General features: G+C 48.7%; 1 protein-coding gene across 5 annotated transcripts in view; it reads left to right on the forward strand.

The window, feature by feature from the left end:
• Positions 1-360: 360 nt before the first annotated feature.
• mark2b (MAP/microtubule affinity-regulating kinase 2b) overlaps positions 361-21,468 on the forward strand; it is a 193,215-nt gene continuing 172,107 nt past the window's right edge. For 2 of the 5 annotated variants that reach the window (XM_087983802.1, XM_087983806.1), the window contains exon 1: positions 363-1,192. In XM_087983802.1, the coding sequence (XP_087839928.1) occupies positions 1,148-1,192 (45 nt within the window). In that variant the 5' untranslated portion in view covers positions 363-1,147. Of the gene's footprint in view, positions 1,193-14,153; positions 14,273-21,468 lie in introns of those variants that run through there. The other 3 variants (XM_087983805.1, XM_087983803.1, XM_087983807.1) reach the window with 3 other exon arrangements.

The following is a 21,468-nucleotide window of genomic DNA, read 5'->3' on the forward strand; positions in this document are numbered from 1 at the left end:
ACCCCATTCTATCCCTGATGGGTTTGCAGGTTCACATCTCTCAAGTGCTCCATCCCATTTCTCTTCAAGTTCAAGTCCTCCTCCTCCCCATCTAACTCTATCTGCTTGTATGTTTTTTGTATGTTTCCTCAACCCACTCCCTTCCACCACTCATTCATCCTGCAATATCGATATGACGGCGGAAAAGACCGATGATCTCCGGAACGAGCCGAAAGCCGTGCTCAGGTCCCAGAAAGAACCGAGAAGCACCGAAAGCGCTCCCTGGAAAAGATAACCCGCCTGTGACGTAGCTTTCCTCCCACGGACTATTCCGAAACGACCGAAGGTTCCCGAACGCACCATCCCCTCCCTGGGAGGGACGGAGGTGTATGGCGGAAATTGCCGAGAGGGTTCGTTGGTGGCCGAGGGGCTGTTCGGATGGGAAGGGCCGTAAGGATCGTGGGGAGGAGGAGGAGACGGCGGAACCCGCCGAAGATTGCCGAGGCGGCCATCTTGCCGGGTTCAGATAGTGAGAGGGAGAGTGGGGTTCCGGCTTTCTCCTCAGAGGCGAAAGTCCGGGCGCCGGCGGGCATCGAGAGGGAGGGAGAGAGAGTAAGAGATAGGGGGCAATAGTAAGAACCGGGGCAGGAGGGTAACGGGGGTGGGGGAAAGAGGGAGGTGAAAGTAAGATACAAACACCCGGGTGTGTATTGGTGTTTTAACCCCCGCCCCCACCGACCCAAACCCCTGACCCCACAAGTTTGCGGAGATCTCCCTCCGGAATCCTCCCCGGCCCCTGAAGCCTCGGGGCTCGAGTGAAGAACAAACCGGGTTGCGCCTAAGTTCCGCCGCAGATGTGAGGACCCCCCCCCCCCTCGCCCTTTCCAATCCCGACAGGGCAACTTTTATTGTAATTTTATTTGTTAGTTTTAATGATCTTTATACGATTTTCTTTCTGCTGGAATCTCTTACCTGTCAGCACCAACGCTGCAATTCTGTTTTTTTTGTCCCTGATATTTTATCATTTCAAACTAGTTTGTTTTAGGGGCAGTTAGATGTCTCTGTGCGCTGTAAATATTCTCTAGTGTTCCTCCCCCCCCTTTTTTTTATTTAAAAAGTTTTTGTTTCCTCTCTGAGCGTGTGTGGGATCCCTTTTCAAAGTCCAGAGATGACCACCAGAACACCGTTACCTCCACTCAATGAGTCTGATCAGGTAAGCCCTTCTACACTTTACAGATCATTTAAACTCCCTTGCCAGTGTATTTTCTAGCAGATGATTTGTTCAGTGATTTATATTCACCGATTAGGAACCCTGGGTTTTGGGGAAAGATTGTATGTGTTGTGTTGGGAGGGTATCAATCTCTTGGGTCTGCTCCCCTCTCAACACACTTCCATTCGTGCAACCCCCCGTTTACCCTCTAACTTTGTTTTGCCACTGTCCTATTTCTGTCATTACCTTTGGATGTCAGTGCCTAGGAGTGCATTAAATATTTAGAGGGGGTCTTTCCTTCCCTCCTGCGTTCACCTCCCCGCCTGTCTAATTCAACCGAACCCAGAATGTCTAAGGTCATGTTGCACGGTCCTTTGTAAATTTATGTTGATGGATTTTGTGTCTCTGTTCTCTGCCCCTTCTGTCCTGAAGCTGTCACCCCTCAACTGAGGGAATTGACAGGTTTGGGGGCAGCTGAGTGTGAACATGGAACCTGAAGTGCATCTTGCTGACTGTGGCGGACAAGTGATGCTCAATATCTGAAATAAAAACAAAGTGCTTGAGAAACTCAGGAGGTCTGGCAACATCTGTGGAACAGAATTAATGTTTCAAGTCCAATATGACTGTTTTCAAACATTGATGGTTTGTAGAAGCCTGGACAAGTGAGTGTTGTGGTTGAAGGCTTGGGAGAGATGAAGTGCTTCATAGTTTCAGTTGAATTCTGAGAGAAGGAAATGTGTTGCTGGAAAAGCGCAGCAGGTCAGGCAGCATCTAGGGAACAGGAGAATCGACGTTTCGGGCATTAGCCCTTCTTCAGGCTAATGCCCGAAACGTCGATTCTTCTGTTCCCTAGATGCTGCCTGACCTGCTGCGCTTTTCCAGCAACACATTTCCATCTCTGATCTCCAGCATCTGCAGACCTCACTTTCTCCTCAATGAATTCTGAGAGAACTCAAGGGAAGTGTGCTTTGTCTCTTTTTAGTATTTTCTGTTGTTGGTTGCTATATCTCTATACAGTTCATGATGTAGAATTGTTGTCTTGTGCAATTTCATGCATTTTTAAAAAATAAACAAAGAGCGTTGATGTTTTATGAGTCATAAGTGAAAGTTGTGTACCCCCTCCCCCATGTGGGTGAGTGTGGTTATGCCGGAAGCTCTCTTGTTTACATGCTTTACTTTTGGTCAGTTGAATTTGTTACTGAGCCAGTCTCTTGGGATGTGAAAGCAGATTGAATGTTGCAAGCAGACACAAAACAGACAAGCCTGCCTTGGTATCTCTTTTCCTTCACTACATTAATTAGTACAGTGTGTCCTCCAGGAAAAGGGGCCTGGGTTTTCTTTTCAGTCTGAACAAAATCTACCATTGCTTTCCCTATAACTCATTATTGTTACAGTTAATTGGACTGGCAAGTAAGTACAGGAAAGGGAACTGCAGAGTCTGCCCTGATTTTTCCCCATCTACCAGAGAGCAGCTGATTGGGCAAAAATTGGCAATGAACCGCCGGTCTTCCTGGCTTGTGAAGCTCACTGCCATCTCATTCGGTGTGTTTCTCGGTCTGGCTAGAAAGACATGGCCGAGGATGGTGGTCCTTGTTAGAACAGAACCATATTGAAGATAATTCGAGCAATTGCAACCGGCTTCCATGGATATGGTTTGCTCAATGGAATCTTTCAGTTGTTGTACTGTAGAAACCTTTTGATAATTCGTAGACTAACAGGGCTGTACAGGAACTGTTAGTATCAAGAGACAATGATGAGGACATCACAGATAAAATAAATATAGAATCATAGAATTTGTACAGTGTGGCCCATTGAGTCAAGACTTATGCACTTTATGGGAAGGTCCGAGGAAGTGTTGCTGAACAGAGAGACCTTGGAATGCAGGTTCAGAGCTCCTTGAAAGTCAAGTCGCAGGTAGATAGAATTGTGAAGAAGGTGTTGGTATTCTTTTCTTTATTGGTCAGAGTATTGAGTACAGAAGTTGGGAGGTCATGTTGCGGCTGTATGGGACATCGGTTAGGCCACTGATGGAATATTGCATGCAGTTGTGGTCTCCTTCCGACCAGAAAGATGTTGTGAAACTTGAAAGGGTTCTGAAAAGATTTACAAGGATTTTGCCAGGGTTGGAGGATTTGAGCTTTAGGGAAAGGCTGAACAGGCTGGGGCTGTTTTCCCGGGAGCGTCGGAGGCTGAGGGCTAACCTTATAGAGGTTAATAAAATCATGAGGGGCATGGATTGGGTAAATAGACAAAGTCTTTTCCCTGGGGTCGGGGAACTAGAGGGCATAGGTTTAGGGTGAGAGGGGAAGGATTTAAAAGAGATCTAAGGGGCAACATTTCATGCAGAAAGTGGTACATTATGGAATGTGCTGCCAGAAGAAGTGGTGAAGGCTAGTACAATTGCAACATTTGAAAGGCATCTGGATGGGTATATGAATAGGAAGGTTTGGAGGGATATGGGCCGGGTGCTGGCAGGTGGGACTAGATTGGGTTGGGATATCTGGTCGGTATGGACAAGTTGGGTCTGTTTCCGTGCTGTACATCTGTATGACTGAGTCCACACTGACTCACCAACAAGCATCCAATCTGTACATTTCCAATGGTTAATCCACTTAGCGTGCACACTATGGCAATAGCATGACCAATCCACCCAACCTGTACATCTTTGGACTGTAGGAGGAAATCCATGCCGAAAGTGCGGAGAGAATGCCTGTGTGAAGTTTGCACAGTCGTCCGAGGGTGGAATTGAACTCAGATTTCTGGCGCTGTGAGGCAGCAGTGCTAACCACTGAGCCACCATATGGCCAAGAGTTTCGGAATATCAGTCAAACTCTTGATTAGAATCTTGCTTAAAAAATTAGTTAAAGGATGTTTGTTGAATTGATGTTTTGTGATTTGTGATATTTGTTTCTGATAGGTTTAATATTTTGAAGATTTAGGTGCTAACGTCAAGTCGTGATTTGTACATTGTATAGATTGCCTCTCATATGTTCAGAGATTTAAATGCATGACATACATTCCCCGTTCCTATAATAAAGAAGTGATTAATATTGGTGAAATTTCTTACTTACCCTGTGATTTCAAATTGCCTCGAACTTTTGAAGTGTTGACAGATTTTGTTCTCAGTCCAAATAGCTAATGTTGGTTCACATTGCAGCAGAGAGCTGCCAGAACGGATCCATGACCAGCTCTAAATCAATGTTTCTTTTACTTAAGTTAAAAAAAGTTCAAGTTGAGGTATAACAAAGGGCATCCTCAAAGAGAGGGAGTGGGACGCCATAAGTCACATCCTGGAGATTTGTGTAAACATTGGGAAGCCCCCGTCAGACAACAATTCTTTATCACTTTGATTACTGTCATTCCTGCTTGTGTTGGAGGCAGCAGGTGAAGAAATGAAAAGCAGGGTGTATGAAGTTAGCTGATGTAAACTGGTGCCATCAGCACCCTTGCGTTAGGGAGAGAAGGAAGTAGTAGCTGATGAAGACCGTTCTCAGATTGTCAGGACGTTTCATAATCTATGGAATTATTATGACAGCAAACATAACATCCAAATCTCAGACAGCAAACTCTTGTCACAGGGATGCTGGTCCAGAGAGGAAACTGGGCCCAGGACATTAGGGAAGCCCACTTTCTTCCAATACTGCTCTTTGTGGGCCCTTTAACATCCATCTTACCAGCCTATTTGTTTACTGTTTGAGCTGAATGACAGCACTACCTGATGACTGATCTACTGCTGAGCTAACCTTTTTGACCAGGCAAGTGTGTGGCAATTGAGTGAGGACAATGTTCAGTATTAACTTTCTTTGTCCTTTACTAGTGTCTCAGGCGCAGAGGCCTTTGTGACTGCGGAACCAGTATCCTGGCAAAGAGCGACAAACACTTCATTGTGCATTTCCCCGCTCCCACACCTAGTGATTGTAAAATGGTTCTGATGAATGACAGTCAGAAATTTTCAAGTATTTTGTGAAAGTGAGAAATAGAATAAAGTTTGATAATGTTTGGCTGGAATTGACTGACATAGGACCATCAATCATTTTGAGTTCTAACTCTGATTAGAATGTTCTTTTGTATGTTGTGGCACAAGATGCATTCCTGGTCAGGTGGATAATATTCAGCAACCCTAATCAGTGTAAGACTGGTGTATTTCTCACTTTATGGTAGGCCTCATTGCTAAGAGACTGGTGAATATTTAACAGTCAACACTGACTGTGGAAATATCTGTCATGTATTGGAAGAAAGAAAGTGCATTTATAGAATATATTTCTTGATGTCAGAACATCCTCAAGTGTTTTACAGCCAATCAAGGCATTTTGTTTGAAATGTAGACTCTATTGCAATGTTGGAACTGCAGAATTCGGTCTGTGCAAACCAGGGTTCCAGGAATGAGATTAAAGAGCAAATCCTGTGACTTTGGTATTGGATGAGAGATAGATATTGGCCAAAAAATTTGAAGATATTTGCTTCTCTGCTGCATTCAGGAAGGTGCCTTGTGAACTTGCCTATCTATCCTGAGAAATCTTGGGTCAAAAGGTTTGGGGAGATTAATCCCCCCCTACCTCTTCAACCAGGACTACATCAAGTTGCAGTGTCAAATTCCTGGCTTGCCCTGTACAGCCCTCTGATTTGGGTGAACACAAGATGTGTAAAAGCAGAAGTAGGACATTCAGCCCATTGAATCTGTTCCGCCATTTGGTGAAATCATGACTAATCTGACAATCCTCAGCTCCACTTTCCTGCCTTTTTCCCATAACCATTGAATCTCTTATTGATTAAAAATCTGTCTATCCCAATCTTGAATATACTTAACAACCCAGCTTCTACCATAAACCCTCTGTCGTAAAGAATTCCACAAATGCACTATCCTCCTCTGTCCTCATTAGTCACCCTTGACTTTGAGATTGTGCTTTCTGGTCCTAGACTCCCTGCATCTACCCTGTCAGCTTCCTGAAGAATCTTAGATATTTCAATAAGGTCTCCTTTCATTTTCCAATGAATACCAGCCCAAGTAAGTCATTCTCTCTTTGTAAGACAGTCACTCCATACCTGGGATAAATATAGTGAGCTTTCTCTGGATTGCTTCCACTGCCAGTATGCTTCCAAGGATTAGCTTTTGAGCAGCGCTCTGAAAGCTAGTGCTTCCAAATAAACCTGTCGGACTATAACCTGGTGTTGTGATTTTTAACTTTGTCCGCCCCAGTGCAACACCAGCTTCTTCACAGTATGTTTTCCCTTAGTTAGGGGAATCAGAACTGTCCGTGAACCACCGAAGATTCAGCCATGTCTGGCAGCTTGTAATAAAGCTGCTTTGTATGTGTGACAGTCATTCTGTTATGCTGATGGTAGTATACTTGTTCATGTTAAATTGTGTGTGAGAGAAACTGCAGTTTCCATGGCATATCCACAGCACTACCTTGAGTGGTTCTGATTTCCAGTGGCAGGAACAATAGGTAATCAATTGACTTTGGTCAAATATCCACTGTTACTGTTGTGTTTGAGTTTGATTTATTGTTGTCACCCGTACCAAAATACAGTGAAAAGTGTTGTTTTGCGTGCTGTACAGGAGATGGTACCATGCACTGGTGGTGGCAGGACAGTGCAGGATACAGAGTTACAGTCACAGAGTAAGTGCAGAGAAAGAGATCAGAATTAGCATTTGAGAGGTCCATTCAAAAGTTTGATAACAGCTGTCCTTGAATCTATTTGTAGGTCATAGAGTCACAGAGATGTACAGCATGGAAACAGACCCTTCTGTCCACCTTGTTCATGCCAACCAGATATTGTAACCTAATCGAGTCCCATTTGCCAGTACTTGGCCCATATCTCTCCAAATCCTTCCTATTCATATACCTATCCAGATGCCTTTTAAATGTAATTGTAGCAGCGTCCAGCACTTCCTTTGGCAGGTTATTCCATGCACATACCATCCTCTGCATGAAAAAGTTGCCCCTTAAGTCCCTTTTAAATTTTTCCCTTCTCAAATTGAACCTATACTGTCTAGTTCTAGACTCCACCACCCCAGGGAAAAGACCTTGTCCATTTACCCTATTCATGCCTCTCATGATTTCATAAACCTCTTTCAGGTCACTCCTCAGCCTCTGATGGTCCAGGAAAAACAGCCCCAGCCTATTCAGCCCTTCCGTGTAGCTCAGACCCTTTAACCCTGGCAACATCCTTGTATATCTTTTCTGAACCCTTTCAAATTTCACAACATCATTCCTATAGGATGGAGACCAGAATTGCATATAATATTTGTATTCAAACATCTGCCTAATGGAATAGGGTGGAATAGAGTCTAACCAGGATGTAGGTTTGCTTGCTGAGCTGGAAAGTTTGTTTTCAGACGTTTCGTCACCATATTAGGTAACATCAGTGAGCCTCTGGATGAAGCACTGATAGTATTGCCCGCTTTTTATTCATGTGGTTAGGTTTCCTTGGGTTGCGGACATCATTTCCTGTGGTGACATCATTTCCTGTTCATTTTCTCATGAGGTGGTAGATGGGAACCAAGTCAATGCATTTATTGGTAGAGTTCCGGTTGGAATGCCATGCTTTTAGGAATTCTCCTGCATGTCTCCATTTGTCTTGTTCTGGGATGGATGTGTTGTCCCAGTCGAAGTGGTGTCCTTCCTCATCTGTATGTAAAGATATAGTGAGAGTGGGTCATGTCTTTATTGTGGCTAGTTAATGTTCATGTATCCTGGTGGCTAGTTTTCTGCATGTTTTTCCAATGTGTAGTGTTTGTTACAGTTCTTGCAAGGTATTTTGTAAATGACAAGAGTTTTGCTCATCTGTATAGGGTCTTTCAAATTCATTAGCTGCTGTTCTAGTGTGTTGGTGGGTTTGTGGGCAACCATGATGCCAAAGGGCCTGAGTAGTCTGGCAGTCATTTCCGAGATGTCTTTGATTTGGGGAGATTGGCTTGGGTTTCTGGATGTGTTTTGTCTGCTTGTTTGGGTTTGTCGCTGAGAAATCGGCGGACTGTGTTCATTGAGTACCGATTCTTTTTGAATATACTGTATAGATGATTTTCCTCTGCTCTGCATAGTTCCTCTGTGCTGCAGTGTGTGGTGGCTTGTCAAAATAATGTTCTATTGCAGCTTCGTTTGTGGATATTAGGATGATTGCTTCTGCAGTTCAATATTTTGTCCGTATGTGTTGTTTTCCTGTAGACACTGGTTTGAAGTTGCCCATTGGCTGTTTGCTCTACTGTGACATCTAGGAATGGCAGTTTGTTGTTGTTTTCCTCCTCTTTAGTGAATTTTATGACAGTAAGGGTATTATTGATGGTCTTGAAGGTTTCCTCTAAATTTGTTTCGTTTAGTGATGACAAAGGTATCCTAAATGTAGCGGACACAAAGTTTGGGTTTGGGACTTGAACAAACAGCTCTGCCAATCATCCAACCAGCGTCTACAGGAAAACAACACGTGGACCAAATAATGAACTATAGAAGCAATCATCCCAATGTCCACAAATGAAGCTGCATTAAAACATTATTTCAACAAGCCACCACACACTGCAGCACAGAGGAACTACGAAGAGCAGAGGAAAATCACCTATACAATGTATTCAAAAAGAATGGGTACTCAATGAACACAGTCCGCTGATTTCTCAGCAACAAACCCAAACAAGCAGACAAAACACACCCAGAAACCCTAGCCACTCCCCCTACATCAAAGACATCTCAGAAATGACTGCCAGACTACTCAGACCTCTTGGCATCATGGTCGCCCACAAACCCACCGACACAGTAAAACAGCAGCTAATGAACTTGAAAGTTTTACAAGATCAACCAGGGAGGTTTTTCTGGCGAGGTTGTTATGTTTGTTAAATACTATGGATATTGGCATTCTGAGACAAGCCTAGAAAGTCCTCAAGAAGCTCAGCATGTCTGACATTATCTGTGGAGAGAAAAACAGAGTCAAATGAATAAGGAAAAGTATTAGACTCAAAACACGAACTGTGTTTTCTCTCCACAGATGCTGCCAGACTTGATGAGTTTCTTCAGTATTCTGAGGTCATTACGTATTTAAACTAGCGCTACAGAGATCAGGAGTGTAAAACTGCACCATTGCTAATTATGACTGTGAGCTCAACATCGTTCCTATAGGATGGAGACCAGAATTGCACATAATATTTGTATTCAAACATCTGCCTAATGGAATAGAGTCTAACCAGGATGTAGGTTTGCTCGCTGAGCTGGAAGATTCGTTTTCAGATAGAACAGTGGTGCCATTCCTTAAATGTTCTTTCTCCTGACAGTGTGGAGAGGAGAGAGAATTATAGAATTCCTACAGTATGGAAACAGGCCCTTTGGCCCAACAAGTCCACACCGACCCTCTGAAGAGTAACTCACTCAGACCCATTCCACTACCCTATATCCCATTCCCCTACCCTATATCCTCCATTTACCCCAAACTAATGCACCTAACCTACACATCCCTGAATACTATGGGCAATTTAGCATGGCCAATTCACCTAACCTGTGCATCTTTGGATTTTGGAAGGAAACTGGAGCACCCAGGGGAAATCCATGCAGACATGGGGAGAATGTGTACACTTTGCACAGTCACTTAAGGCTGGAATCGAACCTGGGTCTCTGGCACTGTGCGGCAGCACTGCTAACCACTGAGCCACCGTGCCCCCCATGTTTCTGTTCTGGGCCTAACCAAGTAATGTAACAGAAATTCTGACCTCCAGTTGCTGTGTCAGTCGAACATGTTGCCCAAAGAACCACCTGTACTTGTGGTTTTAATGAACAATCATCTTTAGATATTTTCTAATCAACTGGTTTAGAGATGATGTTACACAGTTCTGGGACTTGAGCCCGTCATCCTAGCTTAGAGGTGGGGACGGAACCACTGCACCACAAGGGCTGCCATATGTATTTCAGTGTAGATCTGAGATTGCCTTTCCCTGGTGCTTAGTAACTGCAGAAAATATGAGATGCTCAATGGACTTGAGCCATCCGAGTACTGAGCGGAATTGCCGGCCTTGGCTGTGCTTCAAAATGACTTGTTGCTTGTTCAGTGCCTTTACTACTTGTGTTGTGCATTTAAGCCCCTTAAAGTTCCAATCAGAGCGACTTCTCCTTGGGTTTTCCAGGGAAAACACCATACTTGCAGTTTCTGTGTGCCTCAAGGCAAGCAGCTTGTTGGTTTCTGTTGAATAGGATTCTATTAGTGGTAGGCAGGCCAGCCCTAAACCATCCAGGCAACATTTTCTGATTGCTAAACGTGACCTGTTTTGTTAGTTTGTGGGACATGGGTGTCACCGGCTGGGCTATTTAATCATGACCTCACTGACTAAACCACCTCCACTTGAGGTTACACCTCACCCTGGCCTTCCTCCACGTCATCATCTGATTGTTTTTGTTAAGTTGTTTGAAGCAGTACAAATTGGTGTACAATGTAGATTAGATTAGATTAGATTACTTACAGTATGGAAATAGGCCCTTCGGCCCAACAAGTCCACACCGCCCCGCCGAAGCGCAACCCACCCATACCCCTACATTTACCCCATACCTAACACTACGGGCAATTTAGCATGGCCAATTCACCTGACCTGCACATCTTTGGACTCTATTGTAAGAGCTCTACGTTGCAGCAATGGCTCATTGAATACCTCCAGGTGTGTCTTGTAAACCAGGTCCAAGTCAAAGTACAGGTTGACCATGATCAAATTAAACAGATGAACAGGCTCAAGGGGTTGAATGGCCTCCTCCTGTTCTCCTGTGTGAAAATGTATATTTCAGCTTACCTTTAAGTTGTCTGATTCCACCTGGTGCCATTGGATGTCCTGTTTCTCAAGGTATCTAACCCAGTGCACTCACTGGCAGCTCTGTCCATTGGTTGGCAGAGTGCCACAGACAAAGTGTGCTTGGAACTCTTCTGCCCCTACCCTCAGCCTTCATTCTTGAAGCACCAAGATCACGGTTTTGTTAATCTTTGCTGCTTCCTACTTGTGCTGGCACACATCTCATCTATATCTGAATGAAATAACCATTACCCAGGTCTCTAGTACTCATACCTATGTCTGGGGATTTTAAAGGGGTAGTTTAGGAAGGCCATGCTCTCCAACACTGGGAAATGATCCTGCACTGTACAACATCTTGTACACTAATGTGACCTCATCACCTGTAATACTCCTGACTGATAAGCTCACTTAATTTTAAATCCTTTGTGTTTTCTCTGTCTCTTTTATTCCCTTTCACTATGTCTCCTCACACTACCTTTCTCAACATCTACAAAACATGTCTTTTGAATGAAGTTTTGGTCCCCATTCAAAATCTCTTGCTTTCTGCTCTTGGTGACTGAAAAGAATCTTGGTAGATGGTTTGAATATACAAGATGGCCAGGCAAGTGTAAGTTCTGTTTCAGAATAAATCCCCTCGTTGGGATATGCACCCTCTGCCCTGAGAGAGGCGGAGACTGCGCAATTGAAGAGGATTGGCTGTGGTTGTAAGAAAAAAGTGAGGACTGCAGATGCTGGAGATCACAGCTGAAAATGTGTTGCTGGAAAAGCGCAGCAGGTCAGGCAGCATCCAAGGAGCAAGAGAATCGACGTTTCGGGCATGAGCCCTTCTTCAGGCTCATGCCCGAAACGTCGATTCTCCTGCTCCTTGGATACTGCCTGACCTGCTGCGCTTTTCCAGCAACACATTTTCAGCTGTGACTGTAAGAAGCCTTGTTCATTCTGAATTCTTAATTTAGAAAAGGCATTTCTTCCAATTATCAGATACATTGGTGACCCAAACACCAACACGCATTTAGTATTCACAGAAACCTGCTGTCTTTTTTTTAAATCCTTGTCTGATTGCACCACACCTGATCTTTGGCCCTCATTTACTGCAATGACCCCAGCGCTCAGGCTCCTGCACTGGAACCAATCTGTGTCAGGAAGCAAAAGCAAAATACTATGGATGCTGGTGATCTGAAATAGAAACAGAAATCGCTGCAGAAACGTAGCAGGTCTGGCAGTTTCTGTAGAGATGGAAACTAAGTTAACGTTTCAAGCACATTGTGCCTGTTCTTTGGAACAGGGTGATGTGAAACCCCATATGAGTTGTTGGGATTGGTGGTGGCGCTAGGGAGTTTGGGTCAGTGTTTCTCATGCTTGGATCACTGATACAGATCTCTTTTTTTTCTCTGTTGCTGTAAATTGTAGGCTGGGCTTTTCAGCTGGAAAACAAGAGCGAAAAACCCAAGCTGTCCCCAAATGGCAGTATCTTGGAGTTGTTTCTCTCTTTGACTTGGCCCCAGATAGTCTTGTGGCCCAATCAGCCCCTCATGCTGACTACAGCTGTCAGCTGGAACTTGGTATGCAGCTCTCTCTCAGGTTGTGAGTTTGAACCCACTCCAAATATTGCAGCACATAATCCAGGCTGGCTCTTGCAGTGCCAGTCTACCAAGCAAGATATTAAACTGAGGCCCTGTTAAGTCTTCGGCTGATATAGGTGATCCAACTACATCCTTGGAAAAGATCAGTCTAGTTCTTTGGGTCCAGGAATCAATATTTACTCCTTAGCTGGCACCGCTAACAGGTAATCTACTTATTTATTTCCACTGGCAGCTGATTGGTGACTAGAGGGCACCAGATGAAGGTAATTGATATTAAAATCACGGGCTCGGGGGAACAAAGAAATACATTTTTGCATAGTGAGTTTTTGTCATCTAGAATGCACAAACTGAATAAGTAAATGAAACAAACTCAGCTGTAACTACCAAAGGTGACATGAGTAAGTATTTGCATCTCTGCTGCGCTGCTGTGGAACCAGTTGCTGTTTTTAAGGAGAAATTCTCCAGGACGTCCCTTTGAGAGTGCAACAGCATGGAAGCCGGTTATAAAACCCCAAATTGTCTGCATTGCTTATGATATACAATGATTGGCAATGGATTCTGGATCAATGGTGCTGGAAGAGCACAGCAGTTCAGGCAGCATCGAGGACCTTCAGCAAAATCCACGTTTCGGGCAAAAGCCCTTCATCAGGAATAAAGGCAGATAACCTGAAGCGTGGAGAGATAAGCTAGGGGAGGGTGGGGGTGGGAAGAGAGTAGCATAGAGTACAATGGATGAGTGGGGGAGGAGATGAAGGTAATAGGTCAGGGAGGATTGGCAATGCTCTTCCCAACTGTGTAAATGTTGGCATGTTTGTCAGTGCCAAATCTTCATTCACTCTGAGGAATAATCTCGCCCATCCCATGTTGCTTCTAAATCCTAATCTGATCTAAAGTCTAAAGTTGCATCATTGGAAGCGAGGTCCTACAGAACACAGAAAGAGACCATTCAGCTCTCCGTCACTCTTGTCCTCCTTCATTGTCCCCATCATTCTAGCCATTTCTTCCTCCTGTTTATTCATCTCCCCCCCCCCCCCCCCCCCCCGCATTCTCTTAAACATATCAATGATATTCACTTTGATCCTTCCCTGAGGAGTGAATTCCCCACTCCGGGTAAAGGGATTTTTCCTGAAGTTTTGATTGGATTTACTGGGATATGTCTAACACTTTGCTGTTGCCTTAGGGTGTGAGTGGGGGCAAGATGGAGGCGAATGTTGGCAGGTAAGCCCTCCTTAAATCTGTGCTTCAAGCTAGTTCCTAAGCAAACAATGCCTGGGTGTGGACGGTCATTGTTGCTGTTTCCAAGTAGAGAGGACAGTGGCAGAATGTCTCTCATGGGCCTTGGGTAAAGCACTTTTAAACGAGTTGGTCAGAGTCAATGCCAGATAATTGGGTCCACAGACATTTTAAAAAAGCATCTACAGTGAGTTATACCCTGGAGAATGGAAGGGAATCAGCTATGTATATTGTAGCTGATGTGGAAATGATGTAAGGAAAACCAAAGCTCCCTCCGGTTACCTCTGAATCCGCTCCAGCTTTTGGTGCCTGCACACATGCTTTATGCAGATAGCAATTAGCATCGTGCAGCGAGCCAGTGCAGTCGCAACACCTGAATCACATAACAGCACATTCTGTTAACCAGCTGTCTCCACAAAGATCCCCTTAGCAACATGAGTTAATGTGCTGGAGTACTGCAGCTCTGAGCCGTTGTGGATATAGGTTCTACAGGTTGCTGATCTCCATACATAGGTAAGGCTGGAGCAGTGGTGGCTCCCTACCTCCCTTCTCCCCCCCCCCCCCCCCCCCAGCTGTCGTGTTCGCTCTCTCTCGGCTTCTCTGTTATATGCATCTCTCTTCCTGACTGTTACCCCTCTGCCTTTTATTATAATTGCCTGCGGTTTTTCTTCACATTCGTAATCAGAGGTTGAACAGAAAAAAAATGAACCGAAATGATTATTTTGTCAAATCTTAGCACACGATAGTATGCCATTTAGCCCATCGCGCTTGTGCCTCTTCAGCATATTAAATCCCTTTTCCTCAGTCTTAGTGATCACATTTAGCTTTTTGTGGTTGATATTGCAGGTTGTCAATTACATAAGTGTTTCGGATCTGTCATAGACACACACAATAGGTTATCAACCAGCCTGTTGGCAGCTGTGCTTTGGAGAGAGCCTTGGAACCCAGGGTGTTGACTTAATTTGGCATTGATGTTCCAGTGCATGTTTGTCTTCCTGGTGGTTGAGTGAACTTACCTGATGATTAGCACAGCTAAGGAGAGGCAGAAGATTTCAGGTTTGCTGCCTGGAAGGGTGTCCTCCAGGAGTGGGGACTGTCGGAGGGATGCTGTTGTGCCTGTTGTTATCAAACGGGAGGTTGAATGGCTCTCATCATTGCTATCCTGTCACTTCTGTGAGGTTCTGAAGGGACTGATGATGATTGAGGATGTGAATCCACAATCCATCTCCGTCAACATGGGAGACACAGGGCAGGCACAAGTTGTGCAGTCACATTGTGGGGACAAGGGAAGAGAAGCAGGAAATGTGTGGGGGGTGCGGGATGTACAGGAAATGGACAGGGAGTGTGGTGGATGGTGAGGGTTAAATGTACAGGGAGTGCTATGGGGGTGTAAGGGGAAAGTGTACAGGGAGTGCTATGGGGGTGTAAGGGGAAAGTGTACAAGGAGTGCAATGGGTGGGCGAGGGGGAAAAGTATGGGATGCACAGTGGGGGGCGTGAGGGTGAAATATACGGGGCGCGTGATGGGGAGGAGGTGAGGGGGAAAACTACGGAATGTGTAGTGATGGGGCGAGGGGAAATGTATGAGTAGGGTGTGTGGTGGTAGTGAAGAGGGCATGTACGGGGTGGGATGTGTGATGGGGGGAGCTGAAGGAGAAACGTGGTGAGGAGGAAATTATGGGGTGGGGTGTGGGGTGAAGAGGAAATGTGTGGGGCATGTGGTGGGCAGGTGACTGGGAAAGGTGTCGGGTGGTTTGTGGATTATGGGGGCAACGGTGGAAAGGTGCGGGACGGTTTGTGGATTGTGGGGGCGATGGAGGAAAGGCGCGGGACGGTTTGTGGGTTTTGGGGGCGACGGTGGAAAGGCACGGGGCAGTTTGTGGGTTTTGGGGGTGATGGTGGAAAGGCGCGGGACGGTTTATGGGTTTTGGGGGCGACGGTGGAAAGGCACGGGGCAGTTTGTGGGGACGACGGTGGAAAGGCGCGGGGTGGTTTGTGGGTTGTGGGGGGTGACGGTGGAAACTTGCGGGACGGTTTGTGGGTTTTGGCGACGGTGGAAAGGCACGGGGCGGTTTGTGGGAGTGACGGTGGAAAGGCGCAGGGTGGTTTGTGGGGGTGACGGTGGAAAGGCGCGGGGCAGGTTTGTGGATTGTGGGGGCGATGGAGGAAAGGCACGGGGTGGTTTGTGGGTTTTGGGGGCGACGGTGGAAAGGTGCGGCGCAGGTTGTGGGGGTGACGGTGGAAAGGCGCGGGGCGGGTTGTGGGGGTGACGGTGGAAAGGCGCGGGGCAGGTTTGTGGGAGTGACGGTGGAAAGGCGCGGGGTGGTTTGTGAGGGTGACGGTGGAAAGGCGCGGGGCAGGTTGTGGGGGTGACGGTGGAAAGGCGCGGGGCGGTTTGTGGGGGTGACGGTGGAAAGGCGCGGGGCAGGTTTGTGGGAGTGACGGTGGAAAGGCGCGGGGCAGGTTGTGGGGGTGACGGTGGAAAGGCGCGGGGCGGTTTGTGGGGGTGACGGTGGAAAGGCGGGGGCAGGTTGTGGGGGTGACAGTGGAAAGGCGCGGGGTGGTTTGTGTGTTGTGGGGGCGACGGTGGAAAGGTGGGGGGTGGTTTGTGGGTTGTGGGGGCGATGGGTGGAAAGGCGCGGGGCGGTTTGTGGGTTTTGGGGGCGATGGTGGAAATGCGCGGGACGGTTTGTGGGTTGTAGGGGTGACGGTGGAAAGGTGCGGGGCGGTTTGTGGGTTGTGGGGGTGACGTGGAAAGGTGCAGGGTGGTTTGTGGGTTGTGGGAGCGACGGTGGATAGACACGGGGTGGTTTGTGGGTTTTGGGGGCGACGGTGGAAAGACGCGGGACGGTTTGTGGGTTTTGGGGGCGATGGTGGAAATGCGCGGGACGGTTTGTGGGTTTTGGGAGCGACGGAGGAAAGGCGCGGAGTGGTTTGTGGGGGTGACGGTGGAAGGGCGCGGGGTGGTTTGTGGGTTTTGGGGGCGACGGTGGAAAGGCGCGGAGTGGTTTGTGGGGCTGATGGTGGAAAGGCACGGGGTGGTTTGTGGGTTTTGGGGGCGACGGTGGAAAGGTGCGGCGCAGGTTGTGGGGGTGACGGTGGAAAGGCGCGGGGCGGGTTGTGGGGGCGACGGTGGAAAGGCGCGGGGCGGGTTGTGGGGGCGACGGTGGAAAGGCGCGGGGTGGTTTGTGGGGGCGACGGTGGAAAGGCGCGGGACGGTTCGTGGGTTGTGGGGGTGACGTGGCAAGGTGCAGGGTGGTTTGTGGGTTGTGGGAGCGACGGTGGAAAGACACGGGGTGGTTTGTGGGTTTTGGGGGCGACGGTGGAAAGGCGCGGGGCGGTTTGTGGGTTTTGGGGGCGATGGTGGAAATGCGCAGGACGGTTTGTGGGTTTTGGGGGCGACGGAGGAAAGGCGCGGAGTGGTTTGTGGGGGTGACGGTGGAAAGGCGCGGGGTGGTTTGTGGGTTTTGGGGGCAACGGTGGAAAGGCGCGGAGTGGTTTGTGGGGGTGATGGTGGAAAGGCACGGGGTGGTTTGTGGGTTTTGGGGGCGACGGTGGAAAGGTGCGGCGCAGGTTGTGGGGGTGACGGTGGAAAGGTGCGGGGCGGGTTGTGGGGGCGACGGTGAAAAGGCGCGGGGTGGTTTGTGGGTTGTGGGGGTGACGGTGGAAAGGCGCGGGTGGTTTGTGGGGGTGATGGCGGAAAGGCGCGGGGCGGGTTGTGAGGGCGACGGTGAAAAGGCGCGGGGTGGTTTGTGGGTTGTGGGGGTGACGGTGGAAAGGCGCGGGTGGTTTGTGGGGGCGACGGTGGAAAGGCGCGGGTCGGGTTGTGGGGGCGACGGTGGAAAGGCGCGGGGCGGGTTGTGGGGGCGACGGTGAAAAGGCGCGGGGTGGTTTGTGGGTTGTGGGGGTGACGGTGGAAAGGCGCGGGGTGGTTTGTGGGTTTTGGGGGCGACGGTGGAAAGGTGCGGCGCAGGTTGTGGGGGTGACGGTGGAAAGGTGCGGGGCGGGTTGTGGGGGCGACGGTGAAAAGGCGCGGGGTGGTTTGTGGGTTGTGGGGGTGACGGTGGAAAGGCGCGGGTGGTTTGTGGGGGTGATGGCGGAAAGGCGCGGGGCGGGTTGTGAGGGCGACGGTGGAACAGTGCGAATCGGGTTGTGGGGGCGACGGTGGAAAGGCGCGGGTCGGGTTGTGGGGGTGACGGTGGAAAGGCGCGGGTCGGGTTGTGGGGGCGACGGTGGAAAGGCGCGGGTCGGATTGTGGGGGCGTCGGTGGAAAGGCGCGGGTCGGGTTGTGGGGGCGACGGTGGAAAGGCGCGGGTCGGGTTGTGGGGGTGACGGTGGAAAGGCGCCGGTCGGGTTGTGGGGGTAACAGTGGAAAGGCACGGGGCGGGTTGTGGGGGCGATGGTGGAAAGGCGCGGGGTGGTTTGTGGGTTGTGGGGGTGACGGTGGAAAGGCGCGGGGCAGGTTGTGGGGGCGACGATGGAAAGGCGCGTGGTGGGTTGTGGGTGCGACAGTGGGAAGGCGCGGGATGGGTTGTGGGTGCGACGGTGGGAAGGCGCAGGGTGGTTTTTGGGGGCGACAGTGGAAAGGCGCAGGGTGGTTTGTGGGTTGTGGGTGCGACGGTGCAAAGGCACAGGGTGGTTTGTGGGGGCGACGGTGGAAAGGCGCGGGATGGTTTGTGGGGGTGATGGTGGAAAGGCGCGGGACGGTTTGTGGGTTGTGGGGGTGATGGTGGAAAGGCGCGAGGCGGTTTGTGGGTTGTGGGGGTGACGGTGGAAAGGCGCGGGTGGTTTGTGGGGGTGACGGTGGAAAGGCACGGGGCGGTTTGTGGGTTGTGGAGGTAATGGTGGAAAGGCGCGGGACGGTTTGTGGGTTGTGGTTTGTTGGGGTGATGGTGGAAAGGCGCGGGGCGGGTTGTGGGGGTGATGGTGGAAAGGCGGGGGACGGTTTGTGGGTTGTGGGGGTGATGGTGGAAAGGCGCGGGGCGGTTTGTGGGTTGTGGGGGTGACGGTGGAAAGGCGCGGGTGGTTTGTGAGGGTGACGGTGGAAAGGCGCGGGTGGTTTGTGGGGGTGACAGTGGAGAAGTGGGGGCCAGTTTCTGGGTTATGGAGGTGACACAAAGGTGCGGGGTGGTTTGTGGGGGTGACGGTGGAAAGGCGCGGGGTGGTTTGTGAGGGTGACGGTGGAAAGGCGCGGGATGGTTTGTGGGGGTGATGGTGGAAAGGCGCGGGGCGGTTTGTGGGTTGTGGAGGTGATGGTGGAAAGGCGCGGGACGGTTTGTGGGTTGTGGTTTGTTGGGGTGATGGTGGAAAGGCGCGGGGCGGTTTGTGGGATGTGGGGGTGATGGTGGAAAGGCGCGGGGCGGTTTGTGGGTTGTGGGGGTGACGGTGGAAAGGCGCGGGTGGTTTTAGATTAGATTAGATTACAGTGTGGAAACAGGCCCTTCAGCCCAACAAGTCCACACCGACCCGCCGAAGCGAAACCCACCCATACCCCTACATTTACCCCTTACCTAACACTATGGGCATTTTGTGGGGGTGACGGTGGAAAGACGCGGGTGGTTTGTGGGGGTGACGGTGGAGAAGCGGGGGCCGGTTTCTGGGTTATGGAGGTGACACAAAGGTGCGGGGTGGTTTGTGGGGGTGACGGTGGAAAGGCACGGGGTGGTTTGTGAGGGTGATGGTGGAAAGGCGCGGGGTGGTTTGTCGGGGTGATGGTGGAAAGGCGTGGGGCGGTTTGTGGGGGCGACGGTGGAAAGGCGCAGGACGGGTTGTGGTTTGTGGGGGTAATGGTGGAATGGCGCGGGGCGGTTTGTGGGTTGTGGGGGTGATGGTGGAAAGGCACGGGACGGTTTGTGGGTTGTGGGGGTGATGGTGGAAAGGCGCGGGCCGGTTTGTGGGGGCGATGGTGGAAAGGCACAGGATGGTTTGTGGTTTGTGGGGGTGATGGTGGAAAGGCGCGGGACGGTTTGTGGGTTGTAGGGGCGACGGGATGAGGGGGAAATGTATGAAACGTTTGGAATTTGGAAATTAATGTGTGTGGGGGGCTACTGGGGTGAGAGTGGGAACTAGAGGGCGGCAGGGACTGATGGCAATACTCTTTGGGAAGAGGATGGGTGGATTTGGTCTTGGGAGGTACTTGGTGTGGAATGGGGTGCAGTTTGTGGAAAGTTCAAGGAGGATCGGGTTCAGCTTTTCCTTTGGCGAGTTGATAGATATGTTGTAGTTGAAGTGAGCAGGCTCAAGTTGGATGCGTGATGTGGAATTTCCCAGATTTAATTTTTGCACCAATTCTGGAACTGCTGAAGTTGGGAGATTGTCATGAACCAAGCAAGATTCCTGAGACCTTCATTTGGAGGTTATGGAATTTAGGCAGGTAATGGGAAAAGGTGGAAGGGGTATATGGGAGATTTGGGAAGAGATTGGATGGGACCGAATGCTCAGCAGGAACCTGGTGATGGGTTCTTCTGGTTCCAGTGTTCTGTGTGTGAGATTGAGACTGAGTCCGTGCTATGAGAGATGACAGTAACCTGACTATATCCTTAGAGAACACCCTTTGCAGGAATGACTTGCACAGAGCAGGAGGAGGCCAGGAAACCCCTCAAACCTGTTCTGCCATTTAATTCAATCTTGGCTGAGTTGGTGATGGCAGCTTGTGCTGAGATGGGAAGGCATGTGGCTAATTGAGTTGTCAGCTATATCTTTAAACCTCTTCACTCTTACTTCCCACATCTGATCCTTTCTCAGTGAGTTAAAACTCTCTTCCATCTCCTAACTGAGAGCTGATTATTGTTGCTTGCTGGATTCCATCAAAAAATATGTTAATTGTCCCTGGTAAGTAATAATTAATCTGGTTTGATTGCCACCCTCATAAAATTTACCTTTCTTGAAGAACCTTGTTCAGGAGGGCAGACTGCAGGCACTCCTTTTGTGGATTGTGTGTGAGAGAGTTAACTACGTCCTGTGGGATCTACATTTCACTGAAGTCCAGAAGTCTTTGCTGATTGTGAGTCAGGAGGATGTTGGAGAAGAGGCTCCGAGGGCAGTGACTGGAGTTTGGTAGCTTTTTGTTTGGATTGAAGCCAATAGAGTTTCTTTTTAATTTTGAACTAACCTGTGTACAAAGATGATGTATTTTAAGTCTTTTCAGCCAATCGGGTTCACGTTCAAATTCTAAAGTGTGCCTTCTATGATATTAACTGGCAGATATCCTGTGGGGTTGCTCATGGTAAGTCAGATCCTGAGAGTGGAATATTACTATCTGTGTTGGAAGTGAGGTTGCTCAGGCCAGTTGCTGGCGATAGTATTTTGGTTCTCCTGTTTTAATATTGTGAATGATTTGCTTTCTAGTTTGATACCAGATTTCATCTAGATGGGTATGATGGACCATGTTGTCAGTCAGAACTCTTCAGTACCCCTCTCAGTGCTACCACCTTCAGTGCTGCGCTGAAATATCACACTGGATTAGGTACTTGAGTCTGTGGTGGGACTTGATCTCGTAGATAAGTGTCAGCAAGTGATTCAGCTTTAGACCAGACCCTGCCTTTGCTTTGCATTGTCAAAAGTAGTGAGGTATAAAACTGAGCCCAACTCCTTTGGTGGAGCTGATGTAAAAGGTGATGTGGAGATATGTTGAAGAAGAATGGGGAAGAGCTCTCCCCAGTGTTCTGAGGCTAATATTTATCCATCGATCAACATCATTAAAAATAGATC

Source organism: Chiloscyllium plagiosum, unplaced genomic scaffold (assembly GCF_037043375.1).
Source record: "Chiloscyllium plagiosum isolate Xiang-an unplaced genomic scaffold, Cpla_swu_hap1 HiC_scaffold_46, whole genome shotgun sequence".
Classification (NCBI taxonomy): domain Eukaryota; kingdom Metazoa; phylum Chordata; class Chondrichthyes; order Orectolobiformes; family Hemiscylliidae; genus Chiloscyllium; species Chiloscyllium plagiosum.